The sequence below is a fragment of the Poecilia reticulata genome, chromosome 22 (genome assembly GCF_904066995.2).
Source record: "Poecilia reticulata chromosome 22, P_reticulata-male-v2, whole genome shotgun sequence".
In the NCBI taxonomy this organism is placed as follows: domain Eukaryota; kingdom Metazoa; phylum Chordata; class Actinopteri; order Cyprinodontiformes; family Poeciliidae; genus Poecilia; species Poecilia reticulata.
The window spans coordinates 23,926,337-23,941,310 of NC_088851.1; the positions used below are offsets into that span (position 1 = coordinate 23,926,337).

The 14,974-nt window shown below is 41.6% G+C and overlaps 1 protein-coding gene across 6 annotated transcripts in view; it reads left to right on the top strand.

Moving 5' to 3' along the window:
• msrab (methionine sulfoxide reductase Ab) overlaps window positions 1-14,974 on the top strand; it is a 69,885-nt gene that overhangs the window by 37,428 nt on the left and 17,483 nt on the right. For all 6 annotated transcript variants that reach the window (XM_008399961.3, XM_081602861.1, XM_081602863.1 and 3 more), the window contains one exon: window positions 10,608-10,714. In XM_008399961.3, coding sequence (XP_008398183.3) covers window positions 10,608-10,714 — 107 coding nt within the window. The remainder of the gene's footprint in view (window positions 1-10,607; window positions 10,715-14,974) is intronic.

A 14,974-nucleotide genomic window follows, 5' to 3' on the forward strand; every position in this document is an offset into this window, starting at 1 on the left:
TTCCCGTCTCTGCATCTATGCATCAGTTGCAACCCTCTACTTTTCTGTTTCCCCCCTTTTACCCTTTTTCTGGTTTTCCTCTTTCTCCCCCGTTTCCCCCTCAGTTTTTGTGTTCTCTTCATGTTTGCACATTTTCCCATCCTCCCCCAACTTGTCAGGTTCACCTGCACCCCCTTCCCCCTCCACCCTTGTCCTCTTTGCAGCGAACAGAGCGAAGGGGCGAGTGAGTGAGCAAACGGCCCGGAGCCCCTTCGGTACATCCGCAGAGCGGCACGCTGACTCGGCCGCTCCCTCAGGCCATCCGCTCATCACACAAACACACTCACATCCACTCGCTCCTCTTTTATCTCTTAGTCACTATCTCCTCCAGTTCCTCATCCTCCTTCCCCCCCATCTTCTCTTCCTCTCCATCCCTTTCTTCAACCCCCAGCCGCCCTTCATCTTAGCAACCTATGCTTTCCCACCCTCCTTGTTGTTTCCTCCTGATCCCTTTTCCTCCCCTGTACTTCCTCTTCCCTCATTGCATTCATCCTCTCTATTTTTTGAGGCCATGCAGTATTTATGGTGTGGGCTTGCTGATGCTGCGTCAGTGAACAGGCAACTCAGGCGTGTGCCGATAGACACAAAAACACAAATGCACAGCTAAAATGGCCGACGCAGCTGTCCTCATTTGATAACGTCTGCACGTACACGCACGCTCACACCGGTTTGGAAACATTTGTGGAGTGGGATTGTCGGAAAAGAGACTTTCTGCATATCTGCCTGACACGTTTTTGAGATGAAGTCGTTGTCGGTTTGTTTTGACATTTCGCAAAACCTGGATTTTTAGATTCCCCTGTAAGCTGTGCAGCGCCGATCCACAAAATGAAGATACACTTTTGCAGCTCATCACAGATACAGGGTCAAACAATCAAACGGACATAAATCAAGCTGTCTTCCATCTGGCAGCAGTTTCTTTCTGACAGCTGAAATGAGCATGAATATTCCTTTATATAATATCTTAACCCCAGCTGGCTGCGACACACGCCAATTCCCTGTTGGGGTACCTCCTCATATCCCCTGTGTCACCCCGTCCCTTAATGTTAGGGGTGCTCCTGCCGTCTAAAGCAAACCCCACTCCCATGAGGAGGCCTTGACCTCTGACCTGTGGCCCCAGCCACCCCCACACTCTCCTAACCTGACCCCGTTCCTCCTGCTTGGTTGGCTGATGATGGCCTGCTCATTACCAGGTGCCAGTCATTACACTCTCACACGTGCTGCGACCCTAATTTATGGAGATTGCAGCATGAGTGTATGCATTGTGGGGGTTGAGTTTTAACCCCCATTTAATTCTGATGAAATACATTTTGTAATGTATGTTTTCAAAGAAGTCTTGTGTTTGCAAGGACATTATGGAATAAGGTATTTATGATGCATAAAAACGTATTAGACTCTAAGAGTGCATTCTGTTTAGTCCGTTTTAATCAAACTCCAGTTTGTTCGGTTTGTTTGTGGAAGTGTGAATATGTATTCAAACTCTGATGAGGACTAAAAACACAACCTCTAAAAGTTAGGTCTCAGTTTGATTGAAGTGAACTCTGACGCAGTTTGGATGCAAAGAGGAGATCGCTCCAAAAGCAGGAAGCGGACTATAGTGCAGGGCATTCTGGGTAAATACAACCATAACAAACACATGGGTCTAGTGCTAGCAATAGCAAAAGATAAATCCTACAACCACTAACATCTGATGCCACTCCATTTTTGTTCACAGAAAGAAGTTGCCCTCAGTGTCTTCTTCTGAGGTTTTTGTCATTTCCTTCAATGGTTCATGGAAAAATAAATAAGTTCACCAAGACTTCCACAAGTCTGATTTAACCTCAAAATGCCTTAATGTGTGATGTCTATTTCTTGCTTTGAAATAAATAAGTGGAGTATAGTTGGTAGAGTTGTTGCCTTGCAACAAGAAGGTTCTGGGTTCGATTCCCGGCCCCGGTCTTTCTGCATGGAGTTTGCATGTTCTCCCTGTGCATGCGTGGGTTTTCTCCGGGTACTCCGGTTTCCTTCCACAGTCCAAAACATGACTGTCAGGTTAATTGGTCTCTCTAAATTGTCCCTATGTGTGAGTGTGTGTGTTCATGGCTGTGTGTCTCTGTGTTGCTCTGCGACAGACTGGCGACCTGTCCAGGGTGTACCCCGCCTCTCGCCCGAAACGTTGGCTGGAGATGGGCACCAGCAACCCTCCCGACCCCACTAGGGGTCAAGGGTGTAAGAAAATGGATGGATGGATGGATGGATGGATGGATAATAAAGACAAGAACATAAAATCGAAAAATAAAAATGGCTGCAACCATTTGAGCATTTTTTCAGATTTAAGTGTCAGCGTTTGTTCAAGTTATGACCGAAGACATTACAGGTGCAGAACCGCACAAGGTCTCTTAGATTTAATGTCAGATGAAGCCTTTCCTGATCTATTGCTCTCGTTGGAGTAACTTATCCGTCCAGTGCACTTCAGGGAATCTTGTTGTAGCTATTGGAGGATCAATCTTACTTCACTGGAAACAAGCCAAGCCTATTTTTATACCTTACTGATCATAGATCCAACAGAACTTCTCAAACTGAAAATGTTTAGATTTGCAGCTGCAGAAGTTAACCTTAAAATGTTATAAAATGTTGCACTACTGTTTTGAATATAAGGTATTCATAAGCTTAATGAAGTAGCAATTTGTCATTTTTAATACGTTTTGTTAGGGATTAACACAATTTGCGCTAAGCAGCAGCTTCTTTTTAATGTCTAGATTGTAAATATTACTATTAAGTGTTGTACTGAGTCTTTCATGAAATATACGGCTAATAGATCAATTTATTTGTTGTTTGTTTCTTTGAATTATGTTAAATCTGTATAATTTGTATAAGGTATATGTAATTGTTAGATTTTTTTGTTTTGTACTTTGAAAAACAGTGGGACCATTAGAAAACAATAGAAAATGGATCTTTGTTCATTTGGCCCAAACGGGATTAAAAAAATGTAAAATGCAACTTTGAAGTTCCTGACTTTGGACTTATGTTGCCTGACTTTTGGATGTTTGATCTGAAAACAAAAAAACAATAAAATAGCCTCTACAGGCTGCAGACATTTCCATGTCCTACATATTCCATCTCAATTTTCTGTATTTGAGTTTTCTTTCCTGCTCTTTCTGAAGCTCTTAGTTGCTTCTCTTACAGCAGTTTGCTGTCTCTTCACAGAGACAATCCCCACCACTCTAAATTTTTGCAAAAAGCATGTAAGACTCTTGCATTTTTTTTGCTTTACTTTTAACACTGGGGTATCTCAGAAGACGGTGGGGCTTTCCATGTGTTCACACTTCAAAATCTGGGCTAGGGTCTTTCTGCATGGCGTTTACAAGTTCTCCCCATGCATGCACGCATTCTCTCTGGGTACTCCAACTTTCTACCACAGTACATAAAACCTGACAGTCTGGCAAAATAAGACCTGCAGCAACACAGGATCATCATTTGACTGAGAGGATGGAAAGTCCAATATCTGATCCAGGAATTACTACAGTAATTTATACTGATATGAGATCAGATTGGCTCCGTCTCCTGTTGTAATCTAATTTTAAAAAGGCAATAAATATAACAAAATGAAAATATGTGGAGTTGTTCTGGAATCCATTAATATTGATGAGCATAATTTTTATGCAAATCTGCCTCAAAAAAAGCTGCTGAGTAAAACTACTGTCTAATGTTGACGGTTATACATTTTGAGGAGTAAAAATTTTGATCTTCTGCAGTGGCAGCAAGCTTCACTTATTCCATTTAGAAGCAGCTAAAAATAAACAGTTAAGGGCCAGAGTTACAGTGTTCTGACAGCGCGCCCAGAACCATGAAGTGATCATGTTAGAGAGCGCCGCGCCACTAAAAGCAGAAAATAAAGCTGTTTTTAACGCGTGAAGCGACTGCAGAGTGTAAACTCAGCCTGCTTGTGTCTCTCTGTGTATTTAATGAGCAATCAGATAATAACCGAGCGAGATGTGCTCCCCTTTCTAGAAAACGGCTGTGGTAATGTGCATGATGTGTCATGTGCAGAGTCACCGTTGTGATTTAATATCGCCTCTGTATGTGCAAGCATAACGTCCCTTTCTGCTCCCCTTTCCGTGCCTTTGCATGCGTACGCAGCCCGTATGGACGTGTGTGCAGGTGTGTGTGTGTGTCCACCAGGGAGGCTCTCACCATCCCTGCTCCGTACTCTGCCTCTGTCTCCAGCGCGTTAGCAGCGGCTTACATAAGAACAGGGCAAAAATAGAAGTCGAGAGGAGAGAGGAGGAGGAGAGAGCTCTGCTGGCACGCACGCAGCCGGAACGGGCCTGCAGGGCACGGCACAAACACTACTACTATCACACATGTACGGGGATCTCTGCATCTATCTGGAATTACAGGTCTTTCTGTGTATTTCTCTAATTAAAAAAACAAAAATAAAACCCCATCAGCATTAAGTAATCTCCTTTTGATGTTGGAACAGATGGGGGGCAAGGTTACAGTTTTTACAGATGTTATTGGGTTGATATTATATTCAAGGGGATGATGATGAAAAGATAAAAAGGAAAAAAGGCGTAAAAGAAAATTCATTAGATTGTTCATTAGTGTTCGCTCTACCACTATCTAATTGGACAGAACTAGTGCAATAATTTTGAGATCAAATATTCTTCCTTCATGCTCAAAAACGTGCCAGGTATAGAAAAACCCCAACAATAACTGGACACCGGCAGCAGGTGAGGGTTTTCTGTGTTTACCAGCAGCTGGATTTCCATTACAGATGTGTGTAAAACTTTGTCAATATTCCTCTAATGTTGAAAAAATACAGTTTTTGCAATTGTGCTGTTTCCATTAAATAAGAAATTTACTTAAATTCACACGTGAATAAGTTTGTTCAGACAATAAACCGTTAAAAATGGCGGCGCGCCGTCATTCTCCTACCACTTCCTGTTGTTTTCTTCTTCATGGTTTCTGCCAGTGGAAACATCTAGTTGTTGATCAGGTGACTCATGATTGGAAAAAAGTATTTTGCAAATTTTGATACTTTTAATCAACAAATGAGTTTTTTTCAAAATTGGTGTGTTTCCATTAAGTGAATGTATGTTCGAAACGTGAAATTGCCCAATTATGTACAACGGAAACGCAGCTAGTTACTGCAGAAAGAAAATAATAGAAAGTTCTAAAGCAAATAAAATCTTAGTCTCTCATTCCTTTCTCATAAATATCAACATCATTTTCAAACTGATACCTTCTTATTATATTTCTATCTTCTAAAATTGAACTGAGGTGAGACTCTATTGTGCTTTCTGCAAGACGAATCATCTCAAACCCCTCATTTTACAGGATCTTCGATTTTGGCTCAGACAGTTACAAACGGAGTCTAGAAGGACAGGCATTAACAAGCGACGAGCCTCGAGCCGGAGGAGAACGGAGAATTAGAGCAAAATCTGGAAGCAGAGACCTGAAGGGAAAGTTGGACGTGGGGGGAAATGACAGGCTTTTATCCCCGGCAGCCAGCAGGGACAACTTGAGTGGAGCCATTTTTTTCCCTCCTTGCAACAAAAACACTGGAAGAGATTTTACAGAGCTGCAGCAATTCTCAGCGGGTTTGAAGACAACCAAAAGTGTTTGCGTGTACATTTGAGTCCTTAGGTTTGTGCATGACTGTCTCCAGGAGAGAGTCACTCCCTTAGCGACACCCCCTCCACCCGCCTCCTCCACCCTCCCACTTCCTTTTGACTTTAGCTTCCGTGGAAGTTAAAGGAGCCACGTTAAAATTCTCCCGTTTTTGGGAGGGGCTATTAATTAATATTTTCATCTCGGCGGGCGTAGGTCAGTGACCCCTCAAGGCGGTGTGTGCATGTGTGTGTGCACATGTGTGACCTCTGGCCCCTCCTCTTCTGTCCACCCCCATTACCCTCTGCTTTCAGAGGCAAGGCTCTCATGCATAATGCAGAGAGAACAGGGAGGTTCTCATTAATAATTACTGCCGCCTTTGATGGATGTAGAAAATAACGAAGGGGGCTGTTAAAAATGGAGAGAGTGAGGCGAAGGCGGGAGGTTTTATTTTTTTCTTTCTTTTTATGGGGGGTTTTGTTTGATTTTTAGTCATGGAGACGAGGATCTTATAGAGACGATTATGGACATATATTTTGCTCTGCTACTTTCTTCTTCTTCTACCCTCTAAATCGCATCATTTGCTCATTTTTAAGCTGTTATCTGTATGTTTTCTCTCAGTTTTGTTAATTCTTCTGGTCTGATGTTCTGTTTACCTGCGTTGCTCCCAGGAGGAGAACATCAGCTGAAATAGTAACAACTAAACATTCCCCCTCTTCCGTTATTTACTTTTTATAACTCTGAAAGTCTCCATCAGTTTGTTTTGTGTATCCGCTCTGTCTTGTCAAACCTCCAGTCGCTCGTGGCGGATGGTCACTTGTACTGAATCAGGTTCTGGTTCTTTCTGCTAAAGCAGAGTTTTTCCTGTCCACTGTCGCTGCATGCATCCTCGTATCGGGTATTGCAAGTCCGTTATTCAAAGCCATCTGCTGGGTTTCCTGAGCTGGAAAACTTATGAGTATGAGCATTTCGGTTTAGGTACTCACTGGTACCGATGCTGATCGTACCAATAAATCGGTACTTAATGCTTCTCAGAATTAGCTTTTTAAAACAAATTTATTTTATGTAGGACAGGGCGACTATTCTTCTTTTTAAGCCTACAGTCTTTCTATTCAGAGTGTTTTAATAAATTATAATGAGAGGCATTCAGATGGTTTAGTCTTCAAATACTTTATCAAATTACTTGTTAGAAGATACATTTTTTGCTACAATTTAGACCCAAAATTTGGTCTGGGTCGGGCCAAAATGATTTGCCTGATGGGTCGTGCGTTTTTTATACCGATAATAAAATGAACACATCTGGACTATATTTACTAATCAAGTGACTTCTGAAAGCAATAACCTGCACTGGATTTTATTTTGAGGCATGAAAGTAAAGGGGCTGAATATATGCGTGCCACAAATTTTTTATTTTTATTTGTGAACATTTTCGAAGACCATTTTCCTTCCTCGTCCTAATACTGAGTTATGTTTGTTGGCCTAGCAATTAAAATCTAATGGAACATCATTAAGTTTGTTGTCGAAAAGAGCTAAAAGCAAATAAATCTTAGGGGAAGAAAACTTTTACAAACTGCAACTCACTTTTATTGTTTAATTAAGGTGTCTGATCACAGTGCTGGAACATAGTTGTGACATTGTTCTTTAAGAACTGTCTGCTCTCCTTATGAGAATATAAAAACTTTCACAGATTAACTTTAGTGAAGTAAATTTTTGCAGAATTGCATCATCACTCAGCAATATTTCACAGAAAAAAATTTCTATGCAAGCGCTGGAGGGGTGAGAAATTCTGCAGCGTTCTGCTCGATCCGCTGCCGTGATGTTAATGTATGAAGTGGTTTTACTGGAAAACATCTGGATGTTGTTTGGGATTAAGATGTAAGGAAAAATCTTATTTAATGCATTATTGCTTCATAAAAGCATAAGGAAAGTTCTCCAATAACAATTGATATTTAAGTGAGATATTTCCTCTGGCTATTACGCAAAAAGATATGCAAAGTTACTGATGCCAAAATGATTCATAAGTTAATGTTGTTTTGTTTAAATAATTGTAGGACGAACGTATGAACGGATACAGTAACTGCTGCTCTCCTTTGTGTTTGAAAAACGTTTCCCCTGAATGTCAGCACAGGTTTCTATAATTCAGCTTTTCCCCTCCAATACACATTTTCATCATATTTGAACCACGCAAGAATGTAGTTTTATTGAGGAACATTGAGTGAAGCGGATTCTCTGAGGCAGCAAACATCCCTTCTCGTGAGTTTATTCAGTGTGTGTCACAGAGCAGCCGCTGGTTGCTTGTCTGATTTGATTTGAATGACGACCAGATGAATACTTATGGCCGTTCCGCTCCAGCAGGCCGCTGCGCAGATAGGTTGTGACATTCCATGATGTAAGGTAACGTTTAATCTAAAGACAACAAGATATGCAGATTACTGTGTCAAGGAGACGTTTTCTGTGTCAGTGGAGATTGTTACTCTCCCGTGGTGAACACAGGAAGGCGACGCAGCAGCACTGCTGATGTATTACGGCAGCGTTAACTTACTGTGATCACAAGTAATTATTACAACGGATAAAAATAGGCAACATAAACTCAACCGCTGCTTTGAGGCCTTGGTTTCGGTAGTCAGGCTTCGGCCATCTTGGGTGAATGCAGCCAGAAGTAACAGACATCTTAGTTAAAGTGCTTAATGCATCCTCTGGGTAATTCCCAGCTTTGCCAAATGTCATGCCAGATTTTAAGGCTCAGAGTAAATTGCACTGAAGTCAACTCAAGTGCTGTTGTATGAAATTGCACAAATGTTGAATTTTGGTATTTTTCTGGTCTAATTTCTCACTTATCCAGGTCTTGACAAACAGAAGTGCTTTACTAGGATGCAGCTGGACTTTTCTCCCGTTTCTTTTCACCTTTCGCCTCTCATCCAAACTTTACAGCTCAGTGTTTGGGAAGTTGTTGCTTGTCGCCAACAATGCCATGTGAGCAGTTTTGGGCGCATGTCCCAATGTGTGAAGTCCCGACTCGTCTCTGGGGAGACGAGCCTGAGCTACAGAGCAGTCTTGCATCACTGCTACCTCCGTCCTGCTGGGGCAACATTATGTGTTTTACAGGCACAAAGTACCATTTTATAGTACATTAAAGTAACTTCAGTTGTTATAAAAATGTTTCATACATCAAACAAGACGTAGAAGAAATTTGACATTGCAATTTAACACATTGCAATTTAACACTTCGTCATGCCACATGTGGCAGGACGAAGCTGGAATCGAACCAACAACCTTCTGATCACAGGATGACTACTCTACAGACAGAGCCACTGTCACTGTGGATAGACTGTGTAAAACTCAAAAAATGTAATTGCATAATATTTCCCCTTTAAATAAAGAGTGGACAACCACAGACCTAATTAGCCCAATTCATAAGTAATATAAATATTTGTTTATTAAAGTGTGTCTGTCTACCGCAACTCTAATATGGATTGATATACATTTCTTAGATTGATGTGGGCAGTATTATGATACTGGATTATTATGATTGATATTATTAGCCGGTTTGTAAAATGATTTACACTTTGTGTAATGTAAAGATGTCAAAGCTTGATAAAAACCATCAGCTAATTATTATCGTTTTACACAGAGTAACGGTTTTGGGTTCTGTTCAGTTGTAGCTCTGGCATATGGCCGCTCTGAAAAGCATCACCCAACCTGGACACTCTGAGTTACTATTTATTGAACATTTAGTGATTGAAAAGCCAATGATTTCCCTCAGGAGGTTCTTTTTTTATGTTGAAACTCGGATTTGTTGGATGAGCTCAAACACAGCTTGGAATCCAACACTGGTGCATGTTTGATGTGCAACCAAGAAGGCGTTTGCCAACTCGTTCTCACGTCAACTTTATAAGGTGATTAGCAATCACTGTTGGGTTTACAGCTAGAGCTTCTCCTTGAATTAGTGCCAGAAAATTACCTAACACAATAAGAAACATTCGAGAAGTCCTGAAAGGGAAAAGTGCCTCTTTAGGAGAACGCTGCAGGGAGCTGATGGTGCGTTCAGTTGGCTGGAAGGCGTTTCTGTTACAGCCTGCACTGACTGCAGCTCATAACAACCAGTCAGAAACGGCAGCATTTCCAGTTATGGATGAGCATAAGAATTGGACAAAAAGCAAACGCTGCAGCCAGCAGAGAGTTGCACAAAGATGCATTCCTTGATGCAAGAGCTGCTCAGGATTGTAGCTCCTGAAAACCTTAGAAGTGATGGAAGCTGTTTAGCCCTCTAAATCAAGGCGCTTTAGGCCTGGCCTCCTTCCAAACCCACTGATGTAAATCTGATGAAAATGTTGAGAGCGTCTCTCAGATTATAGGAGACGAAAATGCATCTACCTACAGTCATATTTGCTCCTCTGCGAATTAAAATCGGCTTTTACTTTTTGTGATACTTAAAGGTTTCAATAAACAAAGTCAGTCAATTAAATAAACCACAGTTTTTTAATGAGAATCTGATTTAATAAGAAACAATAACTATCCAAACCAATTTGGCATTAATTGAGAAATTAAAAAGAGTAAAGAAAAGTAAGTAATATCAATCAGATACAGATCTTATGTTTTACAGTGTTGTGAAAAGATTTTTGTGAATTGTTCTGTTTTTCCTTTTTTGCTCGTTTCTGATTGGCTAAAGAATTATATTGGAAGAAGATAATCTGAGTGCATACAAAATGTAATTTTCAAAAGACGCTGCTTTTAAACAAAATGTGGCCTGCTTTATGCTGTCAGACAAGTTCTACTGAAGGGATTTCTAGGTTGAACATGTCCGGGACTAATCAGGCCTGAGCGTGGCAAATGAAACGAAGCTCAGACTCGGTATTGGCAGGTTTTCTCGTTTCATGAAAATGCAGTGTGATGACGTATTCATGCAGAACGTTTCCATCCTCTGATTGTTCTTCCCTTGTGTGGCTGCTGTGTTCATCCTGCTTTGTTGTTTTCTGCAGGCATGAAGCAGCACAATGACAGCGGCACTCAGTATCGGTCAGTCATTTACTCGTCCAGCCCAGCTCAACAGGAGGCTGCACTGAAGAGCAAGGAGGCCTTCCAGAAGGTGATCACACACAAACACACACCAGCCAACATGTGTGTGTGTCCCGTTAGGATTTTTCTAAAACTGGATCAGTGCTAGGTGGCTCACAATGGTGATCTTGTATGGGACTCACTAAATCACGGTATTTGCACATCGTTAAAAACTCTTTCAAAGTTTTAAATTTGTGTATCTAAAATGTAAGTTAAGTAAAAGGTTGAAATCTGCTTTAGTTACAGGTACAAAATAAAAGTATTTGGTTAAAATGGCATCGCCATGTGAGTTTGAATTGACGAAAGGGTAAAAAGAAACAAACACTTCAAACAAATAGGAATAAGTTCATGCAGCTGATGTCTTTATTTCACTCATTAACCGTTTTTTTGTTATTTGAATAACAATAACTAGTCAGTGCTTTAAGTTTTGACCTCTTAGTTTGAAAAAACGAGTTCTGTTTGGATCAAACTCATCTCCATCTTTTTAAGCTGAAAGAAGGGAGGGGGGTCAATAGGTCATCCCAACTGATTTCCTTTCAGCAGCACACGCGTTCCCCTTTTGTTCTTTCAGTCCATCTGTCCATCCATCCATCCATCCATCATTTAAAATTGATCCCTGCATCTTCTTGGCTCATTCTCCTCCTCTCAGCTCTAAATGGCTTTCATGGACTAGCTGACGGGGGGGCAAAGGAGAGCAAATTACCATCTTCCTGGTTACGTTGGGCGCTCTGGGTCAGCAGGCAAGGATCAGAGGGCTGCTATGTTGTCGTGGCAACAACCTCTCAACCTTGGCCTTGAGCTGGGGTCAGGGGTTAGGGGAGCTTTGGCAGCTGGGACCAGAGGGACAGGGAGGCGGGGAAGGACAGCAGAGAAAACTAAAGAGGGAAGAAGCCATGTCAGGAGGCCGTCACTGCTGACAGGCTGTCAACTGAAACACACACACACACGCGCGCGCACACACACACACACACACACACACACTTTCTGTGTTTATAAACCAGGCACCCTCAGTGTTTTAGGCATCATGAGACTAAGAGATGAGCAACTCAGACTTTCTACATTCACACCAAAACCTGAACTAAACTAAAAATGTTCACAGAACCCAGAGACATTTTTTTCTCTTTCTGCTGACCTAATGTCCCACACTGACTTCCTGAAACACATAAAGCTCATTAAAGCTGATGGAGCTGTCTTTATCTTTTCAACTAAAACTCAGTGCATGAGTTTTAGTTGCTTCTCATGCTTTGAACTGAGCAGCTACATCATGAAATGCCAATTAAAGCCAATTAAAATTCTGTACACAAAAGATGTGTAACAAAACATCCAGCAGGTGGAGATACTGAGTTCACTGGAACAAGGCAAAATGAGATCAGAAGCAATATTTATGAGTCTTTCTTTCTATTTTTCAGACATGAGTGTTTGAGGAATTTCAAACAGTTTTTAAATCTGCAATTGGTGTGGAATATTCTAGTCTGGGATTGTCTATAGAACCAGTTTGTGTATCTAACTCAGTTATAATCTTAGAGCCAGATAAAGATTTCATATTTCAAGTTATGTCTTAAAATGTATGAGATTTTGTGATTTTTTAATTATATTTTTTGAATAATTTTGGTTTTATTCATAGGCTAATTTTGTTGACACTACTGCTACAATTGGATATTTATTATTATTTTATTTGTAGGTGTAAAATAAATATTTTTGTGTGTTTTTTTTATGTATATTGTTTTTTTTTTTTTTACTATTTCCATGAATGAACAAAAGAGCACTATTTTGTGCAGGCAGAACAATTTATTATAATCGACTTTACACTTAATTAATTATATAATAATCAATGTTGCTGCCATTTTTGACACTTCAGTGCTTGCAAAAAAAAAAAAAACACACACAATCCTTCCTCATACATCGGGCGTTGATGAAAAGAGTTTTGAGGTAACGTCATCTTCTCCATCCCTGCTGAATAAAAAGCATCTCCAGAGCATGACACTCCCACTACCGTGCTTCATCGAGAGTTATGCTGTGTTCAGATTCTTCCATCTGTTTTCTGTCTCTAACAAACTGCAAACGAGTTTTTATTGCTTCCCTTCAACGGTGGATTTCATCTCACTGCACTTCTGGAAAAAAATAATTTGTAGTTGTCCTGGTAACGGTTTCTCCCACCTGAGCTGTGTATCTCTCCAAAGTTTTAAAGGCTTTTCTGATTAAAACTCTCTTTCCGTCATCAGATGATGGATTGAGCAGAGCTCTGAGATGTTCATAGCCTGAAATATTGATTTAAAACCCAACATTTATTTGATCATCTGCATCTCTCCCTCCTTGACCTGTCTGCTCTGATCCTTTGTATTCCTGGTACTTTCTCTCTAATGTTCTATCTGAGGCCTTCACAGAACTGAATTACACTCAGGTGGATTGTTTTAGATGACTTTTGAAGGCAATTTGTTGATACAGAATTTATTTAAGGGTATCAGAGTAAAAGAAATATATCCACACACACATAGTTCTGTTTTACTTGCTATTTTTAGATAATCTGGTGCACAGAATCACCTTATTACTGCCTAACTACAGTAATAACGTGGATCAGAAGCTTATAAAACCATGCAAGGTCATATTAAAGCACAGTTATATTATTTTGTTTTATTGATTTCAAGGCAGGTTTACAGCAGAGACTCTCAAAACGCATTTCTACACACATTCAGACTCGTTCCTTCCTTCTCCCCACCAACGCTGCTGACACAACCAATCTGTCAAGCACTTTAACGTCACCTCGCTCCCATCAACAAGCCACTGGGGCTCCCATCTTCCTAAAGCGGCTGACACAACCCCAACCAAGATGGCAGCGCGCTGCTCTCAAACACTTGTCTGAGGACGAAGCTAGATGAAGGCGTTCCTGCTGCGTTCGGGGTCTGGAAGACTTTCGCAGCAGAAACGGAGCCTCGTTCACTGAAGTGACAAGAGGGAGTGGATGATGACCAGAGATAAGACAGGCATCGCAAAAATCCAGATTCCAGCCCACTGCCGGGGCCGTGAGTCATAGACGTACACACACACACACACACACACACACACACACATGCACGCACACAAACATACATCTGGCACATACAGGCGCAGCCCAATGAATAATTAACCCATATGAGGAGTCTCCTCTGCAGGGCTTTCAGTTCCTTAACTTCAGCGTTGAGGGGGAGGTTTGGGTGAGGGGGGGTAAGAGAGTGAGGCAGAAAAGCTTGTTTAAGCACAAGAGCGAAGAGGGAGGGAGGGTTAGTGGAGGAGGAGGGGGGAGCGCTGGGGAGAAGGGGGTTCTCTGTAATGAAATTTGAAATTTGCAGAACATCAAAGGCTTCTGTAGCCCAGCCGCTGTGGCAGCAGAGCAGAGAGGAGGAGTGCTTCTCTTTCTCCGTCTCCCCGATCTCTCTTCTTCCCCTTCTTCTTCATCCCTCCCTCTCTGCCTGAAAGTGTCTCCCCAGAGCTGGGTGAGGGGTGTAGGGTTTAGTGGAGGGTGAGAGAGAAGGGATGGGAAGAGTTGATTAGGAGGAGACGGAGGTGGCGGGTGGGGCGGGGGGGCTTAGGGATGGGTTAGGGGTTTGGAGAGAAAAATGGATGAACGGGGGCTCCTATATGTGTGTGTGCATGTATGAACAATAGGGTTTATCAAGCCAGCTTTGAATATGGCGTGCGTGTTTGTGCATGCACATGTGTGTGTGTGTCGGGCCTTGGAGGAGGGAGTGTGCCCTCTGATAAAGCATCCCAACTTAATGAGCTTGAAAACGGGATGAAGAGGGAAGGGGAGTGAAGTTCTGATGATGAGTGGAGGGGAAAAAAAGGCATTTGAGGTTAGAAGTGACATGCAGGAGCCTGAGGCTGGGGAGCATCAGCAGGTTTTGTGATCAGACTTCTAGTCACAAGTTTATTTTTGCTTTTTATTTCCCGGAAAGTGTTCAAAAGTGGCATTTTGATATTCTAAATGTTCCCCAATTTCTGCAAAAGTTATTGCCGTTTCCTATAAACTGATCGGTAGTACTGAGACGTCCGTTAATTAAATGAGTTGTTCTTAACCTGGGATTTCTCTTCAGACGCGTTTTAACATGAAATCAGGACGGACCTGCTGAGATTTTCTTTCTTCCGCTTCACATCTGCCTTTAAAAAAACAACAATAAAACAATTTTAAGTGCTCATCCCCTCGCTCCAAAAAGCACGTGCATCCCTCTCTGCTTCAGGGATGTAGGAGTGCTGGCTTCCTCGCTCACAAAATGTAGGAGGGCTCGGCGAAGATTAGAGCCTGACTAAAATGGAT